Genomic DNA, 20,295 nt, shown 5'->3' with positions numbered 1-20,295 from the left:
CAATTCCCATCATGCAGTTTGTGTCTACGTAGGTCACATGACTAAACGTCTGTCAACATGAGTGGGGACTGCTGGGCAGGGAAGCAGCTGGATCTACGCGAACCGTGACCTGCAATTATTCATCATATTCATTGTTTTTAAATGCAGAGGAGCTGTTTATACAGGCGTTAAAGTGAAGGTCGACCAGTGCACGGGCTGCTGTTTAATGTCAGAGAAAATATTGCGTTTGCTATCCAGGCATTAGCTTCTTGAAACTGGGGACTTAGCTTGGAGGCTAGCTAGGTAGGGAGGTGATAGTAGCAGCGGCTCAGACGCCGGATCTTTTTTTTTTTATTATTATGGACCTTTGTCAGTCGGCAATAATTCACTTCTGACCGGTTGACCTCACTGAGCACTTCGTACAAGATAAGTTATCGCCCTGGCTTTGTCTCTTTGAGTAGTTTTGGGACATAGGTGTAGCTGGCGTGTCTGTCACTGATGCTAGCTCGCTGGTAGGAAGATTCCAGGTCGAGGCAGAAAAGGTTTCCTTTGCTGCATGGACCTTGTGAACCACATAGTGATTTTAAATGTTGGACCTCCGTTTGAAAGTATTTAAACGGGTCAGCTTGTGCTGCGCAGTACGTTACTGTAACCTCTAGTGACTGTTTTACTTCTTCGTTAATGAAGAAAAAAAGCCATGTCTTCATGGATGTCTGAAGCAGGAGAATGAGTGCGCTTTTGCGAGGGAGAGGATGCCACCATCTTTCACCGAAGACTGTCCTGCCTAATATATCGATTAGCTGACCGGCAACTGCTGGAGAGGACTGGGAAGTCCACAGAGTCTCTGCATGAGAAGCTACTACCCCCGGCTTTATTAATTAGTCTTGATCAGCTCTTCTGTCCCATGGCTGCTGTTAGTGGGGTCAACATGGTGTCCCAGCTCGGAGACGTGGCACTGCCAGGTCCAGGAGGAGCAGGACTGCCCGTTGTATCCTTTACCAACACGTCTTCCAGCCCGACTCCAGGTACTGATAACCGGGGGTGCGAGAACGGCGCCTTGATGGACTCGTTTGGGATTTTCCTGCAAGGACTTCTGGCCGTGATGGCTTTCAGCACGCTGATGTGTGAGTACAGCCAGAGGTCTGCTGTGTGTCACATATCTGACACCAGCTGCTGATGTAACCAGGCAATTATCCAATAGCATCACTCGCTTAATCAAATGCGACATTGATCACAGTTGTGAGCATCACGTCCGACTCCAGAACAAAGGCAGATGAACAAGAGGAGGGTAGGAAGGCTTTCTCTCACTTTTACAGCTAGATTTGCTCACTGAACGCAGGGGGTTTTAGTTAAATGTGACTCTGCACCTCGTAACCTACTCTCTTTTTGATGGCTGCAATAAAAGCTGCTTACTTTCTACACTCCCTGACACGTTTGACCTTTCGTGCTCCTCTCAGGTTAAACATAGGAAACAGCTTCTGTTTTCACAAAAGGTTTTTGGTTTGGCAGGCAGCAGACTTTATTAAAGAAAAAAAATCATGAAGCTGATGGAGCAGTGGCAAGGGGAAAGGAGCGTTGCTTACATCGATTATGTGTGTTGGAAGTTCAGTCAACTTGTGAGAAGTGCCTGCAGCTCCAGTTTACTTGTGCAGTACTGATTTGCATGAAAAAAAAACGGTGTAGCGTTTGCAAAGTAAGGTGCACTACCTCAAGTGACTGTTATTCAATATACCCTGCAGCTGCCTCACAGAGAAGTGTTTGTCATTTCTCTTCAGTGAGTGTGTTTGTAAAGGAGCTAGTATATGTGCAGTTTTCAGTTGATTGATTTTTCTTGACACTAAGCTCATTCTTGTTTAATTTCTTTGTGTGAATCATTGTCACTTCTTTTCTCCCTCTCTGGTTGAGGCAGCCTAACTTATATTCAGGTAGACAGGGCAACACTGGCATAGAGAAAAAAAAACATCACATTCAAGATTTAGATTTAGCCCTGGTTCCATTCAGTCAGTGTCTGGCAGTGCACTGACAGCTGTGTGACCTAATGAGAGCAGCCTCAGTTGTGTGTGTCCCAGCAGCCTCACAGTAGTGAGGAATGTGTAGCATTTTAGAGTTGGGTTTTTTTTTTTTTCGCCTCAAGGCAGCTCTCTGAGCAGTGGGAGTCGGCTCGGGCCTCCGCCTGTGTTCACCTCACATCCAGCTGCATGCAGGGTGTGTTCAGTCTGAAGTCACACTTGCACTCAGAGCAGAAACTGAAGTCATAGCTCTCAGCACAACTTCCCCGCCTGAAACAAAAAGCCTTCAGAAAAAATGTTTGGGCGACACTGTAGTATTTAGTGCAGGCTTAGAGACCTGAGAGTGTATGATGAATGAGACCAGTGTCCAGGCATCACAGCTTAGAACAGGGCATTTAATGTAAGAGTCTGTCTGTGATTATAGAAAAGTAAATCAGTGATGACATGACACTGAAGCTCCGCTGCAACCATGCAGCTCTGTGTCATAGCAGTTAAAAGAAGAGGGTAGTGGGGGTGTCATGGAAAACAAGTCGCTATTGTGGAGAACAGCAAGAGCTTTATTTGTGTTGGACATTTCACCGCTTTCAGTGATGAGCCTTCTTGCATAAAACTCCTCCGACTCCCTTACACACAGGGATTAATTAAACTGATGACTTCTGAAAAGCCCATAACATAAACACTGGATACATACTTCATTAGTTACCTGGGGAACATGGTTGCCCACACTAGCATGTTGTAAGCTCGATCCACTTCTTCCTTTTGGGGGAAGTAACCAGTAACCTATTGCCTTTGCTCAGTTTTCATTCTGCCACAACAAACCACCCGCACATAGATTTAGCCTGTATCATGCTCTCTGTACTGTTCAGTTTCCTGTCAGCTGGGTGAGAAACTTTTTGATGTCGCACTTGTGAGCTTGCTCGTGTGACAGTTTAACTGCTCGAAAGGGACGTGTCAACCTTCATTCTCAGATCTTAAATATATTAGTTCATGACTAGATTTTCAGATGGACCAAGTAAATACTGTACTATAAAGCCAATAAAATGTTCACTGGACGTTTGACAGCTCAAAGGAGAGTTGTAACTTGGTTAAGTGAAAACCCCAAAAGCATCTGTTTGATTGATCCTGTGTACCTCTGTGTTTGTATGAGTGATCTGTAGTAAAATCCTACTGTCTGTGCGGCTCATTCTTTCCTCCACAGTGAAACGCTTCAGGGAGCCCAAACATGAGAGGAGACCCTGGAGGATCTGGTAAGGCAACTGAGCCAGCTCAAATTCATTTCTCCGCAAAGGCATCAAATGTAGGGTCTCAGAAGCATATCGTTTGTCCTGTGTCTCTGCAGGTTCCTGGATACCTCAAAACAGGCTATAGGGATGTTGTTCATCCACTTTGCTAATGTCTACTTGTCGGACCTCACAGAGGAGGATCCCTGCTCACTGTGAGTCAATCCTGCATTTGATTACTCTCCTCAGAACTTTCTGATTCTGTACGTTAGAGATACATCACCAAGAAATTGTCAAAATTCAGATTATTAAGGCTTGTAGACATGGAGTGTTGAATCCTAACCACTAGGCTGTCCAACAGGAAAGTTTGAACTTCAGATTCAGATTCCATTTGCTTTTCTTTGTCTCCCAGATACCTCATTAACTTCCTGTTAGATGCTTCCCTGGGAATGTTGCTGATCTATGCTGGGGTGAGAGCCGTCAGTGCTATTGTAGAGTGGAGGCAGTGGGATTCTCTGCGTTTTGGAGAATATGGTGAGGACCCTGTGTCTGAGTGGTAGACTGCCTGTAACGCCCAATGGAGGGCAGCAGCTGCCCTCAGTACTGCAATACTGCAGTGTCATTTGTTTACACTGCCAATGCTTTTTTTTTTTTACCCCCCAAATATAGTTTGTGTATCACTGAAGCAGTGAAATCTAATAATGATCTGTGCTACATTTCTTCATAACTAAGCAAAATTTTTGACAGTAATCTGTTGTGTCACTCTTTTCCTCTGTGTGTGTGTGTGTGTGTGTGTGTGTGTGTGTGTGTTTTCTCACAGGAGAACCAGTGCAGTGCACAGCGTGGTTGGGCCAGTGTATCCTCTACATCCTTATCATGATGTTTGAGAAAGTCCTCATCATGCTTGTCCTTCTCATTCCCCAGTGGAAACAGGTCAGAAAATGATTTGAAATAACAGCAGGTGAAATTAGTCCCTTTTAATGTCATCATTTTCTTTAACTAGTGGAGACAAATTGTCAATATTTCAAAGGGTAGTGGCTGCTCCCAGAGGTGTTATTAACCTGCTTCTTAATCCAGACAGGTTGATTGATTGATTACTGATCGCTTCAGGAATTTGTCAGAACTCACCTGCTGACTTGAATTAGCATACTTATGTTTTAGTGCTTTATTTCACACAGTCAGCGTGTGGACATGCTTCTTCACTTTTGAGTGAAGTCCTTCTAGGCAAAACATGTAAAATAAAGCCATGTTCCCTGACCGGGAATCGGACCCGGGCCGCGGCGGTGAGAGCGCCGAATCCTAACCACTAGACCACCAGGGATGTCCACTTTTCCCTTTGAAGGCATGATCTCTGGAATCCCTATAGTACTGTACTGTGGTACTTGTGAATGAGAGTTTGTTCATGTTGGTATAACGATATGAATGATAAATTAATTTTTCCTCACACAGTTGAAGAGGTAGTTCTTTGTTAAGTTTTGATCCATTAAAAAAATAGAAGTTTGTATCCAGCCATCGTTACCATGGCAGTTAGGAAGGAAAAGAATTCAGCATGTTTGTTAGATCTCAAGGATACACATGGTGTGTTGTGGTGAGTGACACTTAATGTAAACATAAGTTTTGTCTGTTTATGACCTTAACGTGTGAGTTACTGAAAGAAAACAAAATCTAGTGTTCCCTGACCGGGAATCGAACCCGGGCCGCGGCGGTGAGAGCGCCGAATCCTAACCACTAGACCACCAGGGACAACTGTGGGGCCTTTAAAGGGACATTCTGTAGAATCCTCTCCGTACTTTGCTGCAGTGTGTCATTGTTTTTTTTTTTGTTTCTTTTGACAGCAGGCAGTTATCGTAGTGCTGCCTGTGGTAGTAGGGGTAGTAAGAAGGAACAATACCACTAACTGTGAGTGTGATATCACAGTTGTTTTTCTTATCTTGATGATAGATGTTTATGGTCAAGCGCAGCACCTACAAGCCTCGTGCAGAAATGTTTGCGTTTTGAGGTGAATAAACAAGAAAACAAGGAAAGGCAAAGGATATTGAGTCCGTATGTATGCAGCCTGCAGCACAGGTTCATTCTGATCTAAATATCATTTGCTTTAAATAGTGCAGCCTCACGCGTTCATCACGCCTTCAACTGATGTGTTGTGCAAAAGATCACGTATGGTAAACACTCGTTTTGATTACTTACTGATGATGTTGATGTTGTAGTGTTTGCTCTGGTGGACTCTCCCTCCATTTATTTACAAATTGATTGCCCCTGCTGATATTTGAACTTTGAAAGGCTAAGTGTACTGCAGTCTGCATTGCTGTGTATGCTTATGTCTGTGCTTACATCTGTGTTATGTTTGTTTATCTGCATCACAGCTGGCTCTCCACAACCCCATAGAGAATCCTAACCTGGAACTGGCCATCGTCATGCTCATCGTTCCGTTCTTCATTAACGTAAGTCTGCTGTTCCTGTGCGTTTTTCCTGCAACACCAACACTACATGTGTCTTGTGCGATTTCATGATTCGTAACCTAAATCATGCCTCTTTGTTCATACCATGGTTATTATCTTGTGTGTGTATGAATGTAAAGAAATCTTCCCAGTTTTGGTGAACAAACTAAAAATCACCTCTCTTAATTCCACATGAGGAAACGATCATTCACCACACTATCCTCTATGTTGTCTTTAGGCCCTCATGTTCTGGGTGGTAGATAATTTTCTAATGAAGAAGCACAGGACAAAAGCAAAGCTGGAGGAGAGAGAGGAGGACTCGCGAGGGAACAGCAAGGTGCGCTATAGACGAGCTCTATCCCACGATGACTCAGAGTCAGAGGTAAGTCCCACACACCGGACATCAGAAAAATATCACTAGCTAGACATCCTTAGCTGTTGTTAATAAAACATAAATAGTTGAAGATGTGTGCATTGGCGCAGAAGTTGCACATAGTTTTACCCCCAAAATTTCTGAGCTTCTGAGACTTTCTCAGTATGACATAGTCTCTTGACTTTCAGTTTTTCCTGGTCTCCAGTACTGATTGGCACCCTGTTACAGAAAAACTTACTTGGTACTTATTCAGCACACCGTCAATCTCTAAAAAAAAACAAAAAAAAAGAGGAGTAGGCTCTTGAGCTGTTATGGTTTCCTGGATAGTTCCCAGTTACTTTAAACGCTTGTAAAGCAAATGAGCCCAACGCAGCGCTCTACTCCTCACAGGCCACACATACGCCCAAACCGCATGAAGTCACAACACCAGTGTGGTAAAAGTACGTTTTCATGAACATTTACCAGCAAATGCACTTGAAGAGAGAGCCCTCTAATTTCTCACAGTAATCTGGTTACTTGTGTACATGAACATAGTCCCCGAAGTCTCAGACTGTGGTCTGAGTGACGTAAATTTTGTCATCAGAGGGTGTACGTGTGCCTCTATGCCCGCTAATTTGTGGTGAGAGTGTGGACTCATCTGCTTCACCTGTGCATGGTCAGCACCAAGCAGGCTAGTAAGTAGCATAATAGGAACAATGGTGCGATCTTGTGATCCAGCTTCCTTGGCACACAATAAAACATTCCCTGACCGGGAATCGAACCCGGGCCGCGGCGGTGAGAGCGCCGAATCCTAACCACTAGACCACCAGGGACACCTGTCGTTGAGGGTGAAGGCATGTTCTCTGGAATCCCTGGCCCTTAAAAATAGACAGTGGTTGGACTACCACCTCCTGCCTCTAGTGGTGGTTGTGCACAGAAACACAGGTGGTGTTCCTTTAGATCGCTTTTCATTTGCAGAAGAGGTACACTCATTATGCACATCCTTACCTGCATGGCTTTTGGTAGTTTCTAGTAGATTTGTTGTAGTTATGGTAGGTGCTCTGGAGAGCTATCCTCTTCTTTGCTGGATGTAATATTGCACCCAGTGGGTTTCTTTCTGGTTACTTGACTGTGAAGGAAAACTCCACCATTAGAATTACTGTTTTATCAGTTAGTGATCATTTAAACTCAGTTGGGTGAATTGTCATTTGATGTGAGGACTCACTTCTACTGTGTGAAACCCCACTGTTCACATCACACACTGATCACTGTGTCATTGTAATTCCTATGGTACATCATTTTTATTTACTTCTGTTTATTTATTTATTCAGTCTTGGTTTTGTCAATGTTCAGCACTTGAAGAGACCAGCTGCCGATCTCTCCTAATAATGTGGGTTCTTTTGTAAACTGGGGTATAAACACTGCTTTTTATAGAGTTACACTGTTTACAATGTGACACATGGGAAGACACATAAGAAGGAGTTCCCTGACCGGGAATCGAACCCGGGCCGCGGCGGTGAGAGCGCCGAATCCTAACCACTAGACCACCAGGGACTCTGGTCAGTGCTCTGATGGCACGTGGTCTGCTTTCCACAAGGGCTAGTGGTTTGTTAAATGTATTCTGGTAGTGGTAGTGCTCTCAGTGTGATATCACAGCGGATGAATGTGGTCACTGAGTCCAGCACAGAACCTACAAGGCTCTTGAGGCAACTCTCTCCTTTAGAAAAAAAAGTCAGTTGGTAGGACATAGTCTCCAAACCTTTTAATCTTCGATTTTTGGAAAAAACATAAGGAGTTCCCTGACCGGGAATCGAACCCGGGCCGCGGCGGTGAGAGCGCCGAATCCTAACCACTAGACCACCAGGGATGTCCATTTTTATCTTTGAAGGCATGGAGTTGTGGCTGGTCTTTTTTTTTTTTTGTTAGAGTAGCTTCACTAACTGAATGAGCCATATTCACTATTCAGTTTTTGAAGGCAGGTGAGAGGCACATAAATCCAGACTTAAATTAACAACAGTGAAGCAGGCTGATGTGTCCAACCCAGCAGACTACAGTAACCAGTAAGACTATTGTTGCTTTTATGCTGCTTTACCAAAATGGATTCTTTGACTCCTTTACCCACCCAGGCAGCCAGCTTCACCCAGGCTGTTTCTCATCTTTAATGAAAATCAGAGCTCAGGCTTTCAACTCTGGAAAGGGCCTAGAAAATGATATTTGCCTTGCTGAAGTGAAAATTGTATCCACTGTGGAGATAAAATTAAATATTTTATTTTCTGCATTAGGGTTAGAGGAAATTTGGCTTGAATGGCTTAAAAGTCCCTTTTATTCATGATCAGACCGAGGAGAAAAACCCCCAAATTTGATATCCTAACTTTATTTATTTGCTTGCTTTCAGTCCTTGCCGTTTTCTTTGTAATTTAGCACACAGCTCTCTTTAATATGTGGGCAATTGTCATTTGTACAGCATTGTACAAAAGACTTATAATAAGAATATAACTGTAAATAGTAAAAGGCAATTTAATTTTAAAAAAATGGCAGTAGTCTTTAAGAGGGGAAGTAACAGAGTTTATTACAAGTGATATTAATGTAAAACCCAAACATGCTTCACTTCCCTTTAAACTGCTGCTGAACAGCCTGTTTAAACATGTGATATTCTTCCTGTGGTCGGATAATGAGGCAGAGATGGGAAGTGCAGGTCAGACAGAAGTCAAGAGGAAGTAATCAGGTATGCACGTCTGGGTTTTTGGCTCACCATGTGTATTTTGGTTTGGTGACAGCAGTGGGCCAGTGGCGCAATGGATAACGCGTCTGACTACGGATCAGAAGATTCTAGGTTCGACTCCTGGCTGGCTCGTCTGTGTTTTTTAATGTTTTTTGTGTTCATCCATTGACCCATTCAAATCATTCAAATGTAGATATGACCTGCGTTGCTGTGCTTATCACTGCCCAATGCCAGATCTGTACCAGACTGAATCACTTGGCAGAGTTCGGAGTGGTCGAATCGTTGCCAAAATCAAAGCCAGATTACAGCCTCTGGTCCCGTTGGTCCTGCAGTCTGTCCTTAAATAGATTTTACATCTCCTGTTTTGATCACTTTCAGTTTCTAGGTCACACAACGTCGAGACCGATTTGTGCCAAAGGCTGTGAAAACACAAGTGCACTGACTCCCTGTCCCAGAAGGAACAAAAACAGAGCCTTTAAGTCATTTTCACGCATTTCTTCTTTATGAATGCCTTGAACAAAGCTCATTAAGTTCATTATCACATTGGTGGAAGTGAACACCCATGTTCACAGCTTGTATCGAAGAATACCTAAGTGCTGCTCTGACTTCATTTGTGAAAGCAGGTCATGCTCAAATTATTTGAGCAAGAATGTTCATTCTGTTATCAACACTAGCTGTATTTCGTCAGTGGGCCACATGTTATCACAAAAACAAGTGCAAAGCTGACTTTCAAGGCATGTTAACATCTGAGTGGTCAGAGCAGTTCAGACAAAAGCCAGCTTCTTGGCTCGCTTTGCTTCCTGCTCGTGGCAGTGGTTGCTGTGAGAGAGCATGCTCTCAGCACACTGCTGAGCTGTGGGGGAGGGGCTGAGCCGCGCTGAAACACATGTATTGGTTTCTGCAGCAAGCAGCTCATGTAGCGGGCCAGTGGCGCAATGGATAACGCGTCTGACTACGGATCAGAAGATTCTAGGTTCGACTCCTGGCTGGCTCGTCTCCTTTTTTGTCTCATGGGGAATAACTGTGATTTCTGTTTTTGCTGAAATGCAGCTGTTGTTGAAAATGAAAAAATAAAATGATCTCTCTGAATGAAAACAGGCACACTTGCAAGTTACTTTCACTTACTGACCTGCATGGTACAGTTAGAGCAGTACAATAGATACTATGGACATTATATACACATATTTTTGTTTACATAACACAGCAGTTTTACATTGTATCCTAAGGGGAAATGGACAGAATCAGTCAATGTAAAGTGCTTCAAAGTTTCACTCTGAGAATTTAAGATGTACCCATGATTCAACATTCAGCCAAGCTAATGTTTTTTCTATCCACCCAGAATGTACTGCGAAGGCGGGGCAGATTTTTATCCAGCTGTGAGAGACTGCATTATGCTCTTATAATGCTGCAGTGACCCTGTCTCTCAATAAGCCATTTAGTCCTAAAATCTCTCTGCCTTTTCTCTCCTGCTTCTCAGATCCTTTTCTCAGCAGACGACGAAATGGATGAGTCAGATGACGATGATGTTCGACGGTTAACTGGCCTGAAGACGCTGAAGAAGAAGAAGCTCCGCATGGGGATCCCTGTTTGACCCGTGTGACTAGCTAAACTGCTACGATCGAATTTCCTCTGGTAGCTCTTCAGCACACAGGCCACATACATTCCCCCATAACTCCACAGATTCTGACATCAACCTTTTTCCGAACATAGGATGCCCTTTGATGGCAGAAGACTTTACTGTAATTGAATTCCCTCCAATGTTGACTCCTGGAGGACTGCTACATAAACTGTGTTTAACCTGAAATTTCATTTAAAACACTGGGAGATTTTTTTTTGTTTTTTTTTGTTTTTGTTTTTTTGCAGTTAACCTGTTACTTTGGATTACTGTTGCATTTCAACGTGGCACTCCTGTGGCGAGCGTTGTGTTTAAAGAAACTGTTTGAGAAAAAGGAATTCTACCATGGACAAACATAATAATGTTAAATCCTAAATGTGAGTGAAGCAGGAAGGGGGTGACACTAGTTTAATACTGTTTGGACTTCAGTGGCAGCGTGTATGGTGTCGTGATCAGATTGGTTGGACAAATCTAAATGGCCACAACAGAACCAAACATCATGCAAACAAACCTGTTCATAGAGTTGATTACATTTTGATACTCTCTAACATGTCCTCTAAAGTGATTGTATTCCTGATGTAGGTTCCATGTACAGTTTGTGCTTTTGTTTTCTCATGTCGACATACCACCATGGCCTGTGATGTGTGTTTGCGCGTGTACGTTTCTGTATGTGAGGGTGCATACAGTCGGACTCACCTCAAACATGGAAGGAGCATTACATCAGAGTGTTTGAATCACCATACTGATATGACTCTAACACCTTCGAGCACAATTACACACTTTACTACTGTATACTTTGTATGTAATGTTACTGGTGTCAGAGGGAGCACATTTACGCTTGCAGCAGCCTTCCATTTTTATCTTCTGGTGGAGTCCTTTCAGCGGTTAAACCTACAGGACTGCAAACGTACCACACTGCAACTTGCTAATATCAGCTCACTCAGTGTTGCCTGTCTGTAGACGCAAGACTGTAGTTTGTGTGTGACTGTTTTACTGATGTTCTCTGACTGTGTTGTCTTTGAAAATCTTTTGTTTGATTTTAAGTTGTGTAGTTGTTGTTTTTTTCTTTTTCTTTTTTATTTTTAGGTTTTGAATTTTGAGTGATATTTTTGGGCCAAAAAGGTGACTATGCTTGTTCCAAAAGTGTTCTTTAGTCCTTCACCCAAACAGGGAGAGTAGATATGGGAACCATTTCTTGCACAATTTCCCATTTATCATAGCTTTCATTTTTCCTTTTGTATTTTGTGTGATTTGATTTTTTTTTTTTTTTTTTTTTGGTTACAATAATGTGCCTGAGTGAAATTACCAGCAGGTGTTTTGTTTGTTTTTTGGATTTTCTTTTTATTTGACTGTTTTATTCAGAGCTCCAGATCTTCAGGCATGAAGCAGCATTCAGCAGGCTCTGATGTTAAGAATGTGACATGCGTAGACCTCTAAACTGTTAAGTGACTGTGGACCAGACAGACAAGAGAAAGTGTGTGTGAGTGCGTGTATGTATGTTTCTGTGTGTGCATGCCAGTATATATACACTCGGTATACCTGTATGCACTGGCTTGTGCTGGATGCATGTGTTCACAGTTGGTGTGGCTGCTGGTTCTCTTTAAAGTAAATGGAAAGTGACATAAACTGTGGCTGTGATGACTATGGTGCTGGTGATGATTTCATTATGATGTTGTTGGCATGTTGGCAAGGAATAAATGTGTATTTTAAAGGAGGAAAGTACAGCATCAGCCAGGACAAAGAGGACTTATAGTATTTTGCAAAATGAAACTACTAGATCAAAAAGGCGAGTGATGGAGGTAAATTATCATTGTATCAGCTTTTCCAATAAAGGATGCGATGTATTACGTTGAACCACTGTGTGTTTTTGCTGTAGTTTGAATATTTAGGTAACAAAACGTGTTCCCTGACCGGGAATCGAACCCGGGCCGCGGCGGTGAGAGCGCCGAATCCTAACCACTAGACCACCAGGGAGAGTGCTGGACCTGAATGACTTTATAGGAATTGTACACATTACTAGTAAAATTAATAAGGAAATATTTCGGGAGCGTGTGCTTTCAAATAATATCCGGCATTGATTATAGTTTACCACTAGATGTAGCACTTTGACACATTCAGACCAGACCACATATCGGCCTCTGGTTGTAACTGGAGGCGCCGGACCTGAAGTCAGTGATTGTGCGTCCAGAAATAGATCCATCGACTGCTTACAGCTTCTTACAAATGCTTAAGGAAGTACACGAAACACACATTTAGTGTCAGGAGTCATGATCAGCCCTCAGATATACATTACATCCTGGCTCATCAGCTTCAGTTTAGGACACACAAACGCCAATTTTCCATGTGTCACTTTAACTGTTCATGTCGTGATCTCACCCCCTGCCTGACACAAGCATGTCATTTGTTATGTTTGTTGTTTTTTGTTTTGTTTTCTCCTCCATGCTTAGTAACACTAACTATCATGGTTTTAAAACCGGTTGAGCTCCAACTATGGTTTGTAATGTTTGTATTGAAGTTAGGGGAAAGAGGGGGATATTTAACTTGTGGGTAAACACAAACACACAAATGCACTATGAAATACTCATTACCATAAACCTTGTACATGGAAAAGGCCAAGAAGTACCTGGACAAACATGTCCTTTATTGTGACAGTCTACATCAGATAGCTAATATGGCAACTTTGACGAGATTCAGTAGAAATAATCCCACACAGACGAGACTGAGGTCAAAGGTCAGAGGTGTAGTAAGATTATGTCAGAGTGAGAGAACTGTTTGAACCAGTGTGCAGGTTTTCAGGACATTACGTTTGTAAAATAGTGAGCTGGTTTGGCCAACTGAATTTTCTCCTCCATCTCATTAAAATTGCTCTGTTCACCTATACATAGATTTGGTTTGCTTTGGATTTCAGCATTGAGAAACTGTTTCAGTAGAACTTTTAAGTTTCTTTGTCAAAATGTTGGTTTTCTTATGTAAAAATTTTAAATAATAATATGGCTGCTTTAAACAGTAATGGAGGATCAGTAATAGAGTCCTGATTTGACCTGAAAACAGCCTGTTGCCTCTTACTTAGAAAAGCGCCAAAGGCTTTCCTGTGACTCAAAGAAGACAGTTGGACAGATTTCATAGTTCTCCTCTTGGTTCAGCCCTCATTTCCTTGGTTCATGTGTTAACTGTCTGGAAATGCCTTTTACAAGACCCCAAAAGACACTCCCTCAGGCTTAAATCAAGCTGTAGCAACAGGCAGGCATAGTCCCAACTCTTGGTACTGCAGGGAGGTGCTGTCAGGTGGTGGACACTGTCAGTGCCCCATTTAGTGCCAAGTCCCCACACCAACATTTAAAAAAGAGGGTATCTCTGTTAGGTTGGGCAGGGGGAGGAGGAGGAGGAGGAGGCACAGAGCCACTTGTGTTGTGTCCTGAATTATCAGCTGTTGGCCTGTAAGCTTATCGTAAAAGATGGCAGAACCATTCCAGTTGTACCATCCCTCACGTCACACCTAATAATACACACTGACAACAGGCAGAATGGGACAGAGGGTAGCAGGGGTCTGACTGGCTCACTGGGTCTGGACCAGGACTATATATAATGCAAGGCTTGCTGAGAGACAAAGACACACACTAGAAAAATAGCAGTGGCTCTGTCACATTGGAAAGAGTGTCTGTTGAATCAAAACACCAACTTCAATCACTATGTCACAGGTAAGTTAGGTCAAGTCAAATGTGTTGATTTGATTATTTAACTACATGCCACAATTTGCTCCAGGTTTTACTACATATATCAACATTACACTTTACTGTCTTTCTTTTTCACTCTTAACATTCATAATCTTTCCTTCTTTCTTGACTTAACTGCAGCCAGGCGAGGTGAAGAAGAAGAAGCGTCCCCCGATGAAGGAGGAGGACCTGAAAGGAGCCCGCAGTAAACTGGGACTGAAGGGCGAGGTCAAGAGTAAGACCTATGAGGTCATGGTGGAGTGTGGTGAGTAAAACCTTTTATTAATGTTGTTTCCTCTCACACTGAAACACAAGACAAATGACGTAACACCATGTCAGATGTTAACACAAACATCTGTAAGGACATTTCAGTTTCAAATGTAATTCCAAATATAATCTCGGTCCACTGAGTTTGTTTGTTTTATGCCTGCTTGACCTGTAGACCTAATATATCATGTTCCTTGAAAGTCTTATTATAAATAGAAGACTGACGGCGATATGGTGGATATGTCACTGATCAAAATGCTGTGTTGTTTGACCTCTTGAAAGAATAAATAAATAAATGTGTAAATGAATGCTGAAATAAACCAAAAAATATAAATATTTGAATAAATAAAAATAAAATGGCAAAAGATAAGTACCGTAGAAGCTGAAATTAACACATAAATAATGAATAAAAATAAATTGCTACATGTTGGACATTATTACAAATACATAAATGAATAAAAGTAGTAATAAAGAAATACAGATGTTAAGAAATGCAGATTTGCAAAAAGATAGAAATACACTAATTATTTACAATTATTATTATTAAAGACGTATTTGTTTAGCAATCATTAACTCTTATTTATTTATATAATTATGCATTTCTGGGTTGATTTCAACAATTTATTTATTTATTTGTTGTTGTTTTCATTTAATAATTACATCATGTATTCATTTATTTCTGTATTCCAGCATGTGTTTATTTATATACGCTACGTATTAATGAATAAGTGTTTTCCTATAATCTGTCGATGCAGAGCTGGCCGCTTTAGCTTCCGTCAGAATGGCAACGTTGCCCAACAATGACAATTTGTCTTCAATTCAAACATGTTTCAATAAAACATGTTCCCTGACCGGGAATCGAACCCGGGCCGCGGCGGTGAGAGCGCCGAATCCTAACCACTAGACCACCAGGGAGAGCTAACAGCTTGCACACGGCATCATTTTTTAAATAAAAGTACAACACACAATTGTTCATTTTGTTCTGCTATGTTAGAACTTAGTGATTTTGCACATAAATGACCATGGGAGTCTGTCGAAGTGAGCTGTTATTCTCATAGTTTTTTTTTTTTTTTTAACAGAGACACCTAGTCCCACAGTAGGCTATTGCTAGCAAGCTAACATTAAGCATTCACTGCGCACACGTGACCGCTGCCGTGGAAATTGACATGAACTCACGTGACAGGGGGCGTGATGGTTATTAGACTGTAAACATGTTCCGGTGTGAGCACAGGTGAGTCCACCTGCTCATTATTTCTACCTCACGCACCACCAACTCCACCATTGTTAAGGCAGCTGAGTCGTCAGCCTGAAGCCACGTTTCACGGATATTTCTCTCCTTTAATCCCGGAACATCTCCGAACCGCCCCCATCAGGCGGCCCCTAAGAACGGTGATCCCAATAGACTTAAGAACCCGCTGGGTGGATGTTCAAGTGCAGCTTCTGCAACCAACTTCTACTGGACAGGTGAACTCCCTCCACCCTGCTTGTGAGCACACAGCTCGGTGTACTGTTCCTTCTTTCAATTGAAGGCAGACTCCACTCCCTCCTCCAGCAAATGCAGCCATAATGACCATCCTAGTACAGGTGGACCAGATCATGGTATGTGGCCTTAGAGAGGTTGTGGTAATCTCTTGTGGGAGCTTCCACCTTGGCAGTTCAGGTCAGCTCTCATGTTCCACTCCCCTCCGGGTGACAAGAGGAAACACACTCTTGTGTTACTTCTCTGAGCCTCACCCTCTCTCCTGACAAACTGGATCAGCCAGTATGATGTTTCCGGGGTGACCCTGTTTGCTTCCTGAATGTGTGCCTCCAGGATTTTGGCTAGCTTACACAGGACCCAGTCGTGGCACTTGCGTATTCCACTTGTGTTCTCCATGAACTTGGGCCTTTTGGACAGACAGGTCAGGTGGTTCTCTCAGCTCAGACACAAGCCTCACCTTCTCCTGTTTGTATCCCAAGCTAATGGATTTCAGTGGAACCTTCAGGGTGTTTTTCCCAAATATAACCGTGTTGGAAAAACAAAACGGGAGACCCGGTGATTTATGGATGTAGTTGCTGGCATTTTTGTAGTCGTTGCAGTTGTCGGGTTTGTAAAGCCTTCCAAAGCTTTGCAGGAGCCTTGCACTAGCTACATAGGGGCAGGAGTCCTTGACCTGACTTGGATCTGACTCCTCACACCATCTGTCTGTCAATGAAAAGCATGGGAGAGATGGAACAACCCACTGCTATCCTTTTCTCCAGCTCGTGCCAACTAGTTGAGATCTAGTGGTTTGTGTAGCCAGCATGGAAGTTGTTGAAGTAGTTCATTACAAGGCTCTGGATGCATGGTGGTATATGGAAGAAGATGAGATCAAAAGTGATGATCCAACCAGATTACATGGAGATTTGACTTGGCTGTCAGGATTTATTCCCAGATCTTGGTTGAGTGTTCCACACAGCCAGGAAACCCAGAGACATCTGACTTCTCACAGCTGGTGTTGATGTAGTTGTTGTAGTTGTTTTCCAGGAGTTAGCTGGTCATGCACTTTGCCACCACTGAGAAGAAAGTCTTCCCTTCAGTGATTAGCAGAGCGATGCCTCTGAACTGACAGATGCTGTGGGAGTCTTGTGAGATAAAGGTGGTGGTGACTGTTCTGCTCCACAGTGATGGGATGGATCACAGTAGCGGTGAAATTGTGTTTACACAGTTATTAGTGAATTTAAATACTTTTACTCAAGTAAATATCTATAGTTTCAGTATAGGTTTGGGCTACTTGTGCTAGACTACTCTGACTTTATACTACATCTCGTTCACAAGATTTCACTTTGTACGCTTACTTTTACTTCACTTAGATTTATTTGGCAGCTTAATTTTCTTTCTCTCTTTATATTAATTACTTTGTAGATTAACATTTAACTATCAGAATTACCTTATTTATGACACATTGCTATATAAAATAAAGTTAATTCCATTTTGACCAGATTCATTAAAATTTACATTTGACTAAATATATAATTACATAACACCACTAGAAAAAGGACCTTTACTCAGTAATTTTTTAAGATATGACCTTTACTTGTGGAGTGTTTTCAGTATTTTTTTTTTTACTTTTTAGAATATATTATTGTGGAATAGCATATCTACTTTTGCATGCTGTATGTAAATGACCTGAGTTCCTCTTCCACCACTGTATAGCTACACTATAGTCATACCTGTTACTCCAAACTCTGTGACCCCTCATAATCAGGATTAGTGTTGCAACACCTGTTGTGGGTTTAAGACAAAAGTTAGTTGGAAAAACGGCAAGCATTTTTTACACTCAATCCAAATACTATTAAGTGGCAGACTTCAAGTTAATTCTTGTCCGTATTATAATATTTTATCCTTTTTTAATTAAATTCTTGCTCATTTTTCAAACATTGAGTAGTCTGCAGCTGGCCTTAAATGTTTGCTTTTGATTGCAGTTACTAACACCATCCACACACACCCACTCTGACCTTGCGTAACTCCCACCCACTGTTAGACAGAGTAAACACTTTGCCCCCAGGTTTGCTTTCCTGCCCTTTCAACTTTACTTACCTGCACAAATATTGTCTCACAAATTCTGAGTCTGTGTTTGTGTATGTGTTCTGCAACTCACTCAGTCTAAAATGACTTGTGAATACTAATTGGGAGAAAATTATTTTATCTGTTTACTCATGTACTTTTTCCAACTTAAGAGATAATTAACAAAATATTGGTCAGTTGAATGATTAAAAGAGATCATGTGAGCTGGCACTGAGAGACAGTTTCCTGTAAAGACGTGAAAATCCCACTACTTCGTCTGGGAATCAGACTAGAACCAGCTGACGAAGGTTATAATACTAAACACAAGACCAGCACAAGCACGAAACAGAAACAGAAACAGTTGTTGCAGATATTTTTGTTGTCACTCCCTTCCCTCAAAGACGCCCAGGTGGAATTCTTATTATTCATTGAGAACGAGAAAGCATCCGGTTAAAGCATCTGTTTTTCTGACAATACATGTCTCTGTCTCTTCCTGTGCTCAGAGCGTATGGGCAAAGTGGCTCCATCTGTGTTCAGTGGTGTGAGGACGGGGACAGAGACAGTCCTGGACAAGTCTGCTGCTGCCAAAGTTCCTGGGTCCAGTGTGTTCAGCAAGTAGGCACACTGCAGGATAAAACGGAAAGCACTGACGAAACACACACACACACACACACACACACTGTAGTCTTTAAGTATTTGAGTCAGTGGTGTTTCTGCATACGGATTGCGAACTGTTTTTGTTTTTTATTTCATTCATATCATATGGGAGTGGAATTTAGGAGATATAATGGGCCTGTTTTGTGTTAGTGGTGTGTGTTGACATTACTGCTACACAATCAATTATTGCACTTTGCAGTTTGGACAGTGCATCAGGCTTGGAGAATAGGTTTTTAATGTGCCTGATGACATTTATGTATCAGTGGTGACAAAGCTTTTTTAAAACATTTGCTTATTTAAGTTTTTTTTTACTTGACCATTTTCTTTAATAAATTATTTTCACCTGTATTGAAATTTAACGTTGTTTCTCAATTTGTTGTTGCTAAACTACAACAAGAGGGTTAGTTATATTTAATGCTTGGAAAGAACACCTGACAGATCACTAAATGCAGGTAAACAGTAATTGTGGCAGGTAACCTCAGTACAATCACAATGATCAACATAAATGTTACATTATGCTCTAGTGTGTATGTACAATACAGCATAAAAGCAAATAGTTTCTGTTTGTACTTACGTGTAAATTTGTTGAGTGTAGCATGATACAAATAAGAGACGTGTGATGACTAATGATTGTCTAATTGTATTGTAGGTAAGTTGACTAAGGAGAAAATGTTTAAAAAAAATTCAATTTGATTGTTATTCACAGTTTCATTACATTTACAATAGTAGATGTATCTCTTACTTTATAGTGTAAGTCTTCAGTAAATAAAGAAAACTTTGTCAGTGTTTTCTTTTCTGTTTTTTTTGGAACATAATAAGTCAGACTAAGACTGGATTTCTATTCAGGCAAAGCAGGTACCTTCCTGGGCCTCCAGGTTCACTATGTGGCAACTATTTTTCCTTGGTCATTTAAAACTGTTATAATCAATATTTTTATTTTAACAATCATCAACATGACCACACATATATATGACAGAGGTCACTGGGGTAGAGACAAACCAGAGGAGAATTATCACTTGACTCTCCAGTTTCCCTCAGCTCTAGAGAGTGAGGGAGCACAAGGTGAAAACACAGGTTTCTGCTAGATGTGTAAATAGGGAACTCCTTGCTAACAACACTGCTGTATCAACTTAAAAGTTTATAATATGTCAGTGTTGTGTTGTCAGCTTGTTAGTGCTGCCACCAAGTGGCTGAATAATTGTTGTATTAAAACCTCGTCAAATTAAAATATAGTTTCAAGGCATTTATTGTTTCAGTACATATTTTGCCTACATGGGGGCATAGTACTAAATAAAAGTTTAATCACGTTATCACAAACTAGTAATCACTAACCACTGCACACACAATCCACAGACAGTGGGGGACATACAGCATATTTTTGCCCTGGGACCTCTTGTGGATTATCCCAGCCCTGGCTGAGATGATTAAAATATTTCAACAAACACACAAAACAAGCAACCTGCCAAACAACAAAGGCCCAAATAGCCTGCTCTGCTCTGTCATGAGATGAGCACTGAATCCAAAGAGAACCCAAAGGTATAGTACTGAATAATAATAATGATAATAATAAAAATGATTGGGTCGTTTTGCACAGCACTGATTTCATAGCCCTTTAACCAACTGGTGACAGTGACTCACCAAATGGAGAGCAGAGTACAGCCAAGTACTCGTCCAAGTAGGAAAATAAAGTTGTTTGTTCACAAAGGTTCAGAGTGGTATCACTACAAAGATGCAGCCAAAACTGGTTTGTTAAAGGTAAATCTACATTTGTAATTTGTGAAGTTACTGAGTCTGGTC

At 41.7% G+C, this 20,295-nt stretch overlaps 2 protein-coding genes and 9 non-coding genes across 11 annotated transcripts; 4 read left to right on the top strand and 7 right to left on the bottom strand.

Moving 5' to 3' along the window:
- Window positions 1-64: 64 nt before the first annotated feature.
- stimate (STIM activating enhance) lies at window positions 65-12,183 on the top strand. Its single transcript, XM_041034255.1, has 8 exons — window positions 65-1,103; window positions 3,187-3,235; window positions 3,328-3,423; window positions 3,621-3,742; window positions 4,029-4,141; window positions 5,572-5,649; window positions 5,885-6,028; window positions 10,198-12,183. Exons 1-8 carry the CDS (start codon window positions 884-886, stop codon window positions 10,309-10,311), a joined length of 936 nt encoding a protein of 311 aa, XP_040890189.1. The 5' UTR covers window positions 65-883; the 3' UTR covers window positions 10,312-12,183.
- On the bottom strand, window positions 4,458-4,529 carry trnae-cuc. Its single transcript has one exon. It is a non-coding gene; the product is annotated as a tRNA-Glu (tRNA).
- On the bottom strand, window positions 4,880-4,951 carry trnae-cuc. The gene has a single exon. It is a non-coding gene; the product is annotated as a tRNA-Glu (tRNA).
- Window positions 6,760-6,831, bottom strand: trnae-cuc. The gene has a single exon. It is a non-coding gene; the product is annotated as a tRNA-Glu (tRNA).
- Window positions 7,481-7,552, bottom strand: trnae-cuc. Its single transcript has one exon. It is a non-coding gene; the product is annotated as a tRNA-Glu (tRNA).
- On the bottom strand, window positions 7,794-7,865 carry trnae-cuc. Its single transcript has one exon. It is a non-coding gene; the product is annotated as a tRNA-Glu (tRNA).
- On the top strand, window positions 8,780-8,852 carry trnar-acg. Its single transcript has one exon. It is a non-coding gene; the product is annotated as a tRNA-Arg (tRNA).
- On the top strand, window positions 9,642-9,714 carry trnar-acg. The gene has a single exon. It is a non-coding gene; the product is annotated as a tRNA-Arg (tRNA).
- A 54-nt stretch (window positions 12,184-12,237) lies between the features above and the next one.
- Window positions 12,238-12,309, bottom strand: trnae-cuc. Its single transcript has one exon. It is a non-coding gene; the product is annotated as a tRNA-Glu (tRNA).
- A 1,566-nt stretch (window positions 12,310-13,875) lies between these two features.
- mustn1b (musculoskeletal, embryonic nuclear protein 1b) lies at window positions 13,876-19,284 on the top strand. Its single transcript, XM_041034256.1, has 3 exons — window positions 13,876-14,033; window positions 14,190-14,313; window positions 18,345-19,284. The coding sequence occupies exons 1-3, from the start codon at window positions 14,025-14,027 to the stop codon at window positions 18,458-18,460; spliced, it is 249 nt and encodes an 82-aa protein (XP_040890190.1). The 5' UTR covers window positions 13,876-14,024; the 3' UTR covers window positions 18,461-19,284.
- trnae-cuc lies at window positions 15,159-15,230 on the bottom strand. Its single transcript has one exon. It is a non-coding gene; the product is annotated as a tRNA-Glu (tRNA).
- Window positions 19,285-20,295: the final 1,011 nt, after the last annotated feature.

Source organism: Toxotes jaculatrix, chromosome 3 (genome assembly GCF_017976425.1).
Source record: "Toxotes jaculatrix isolate fToxJac2 chromosome 3, fToxJac2.pri, whole genome shotgun sequence".
Lineage (NCBI taxonomy): Eukaryota > Metazoa > Chordata > Actinopteri > Toxotidae > Toxotes > Toxotes jaculatrix.
Note: the sequence above shows the minus strand (reverse complement) of the source record. Positions and strands in the feature narration are given on the sequence as shown.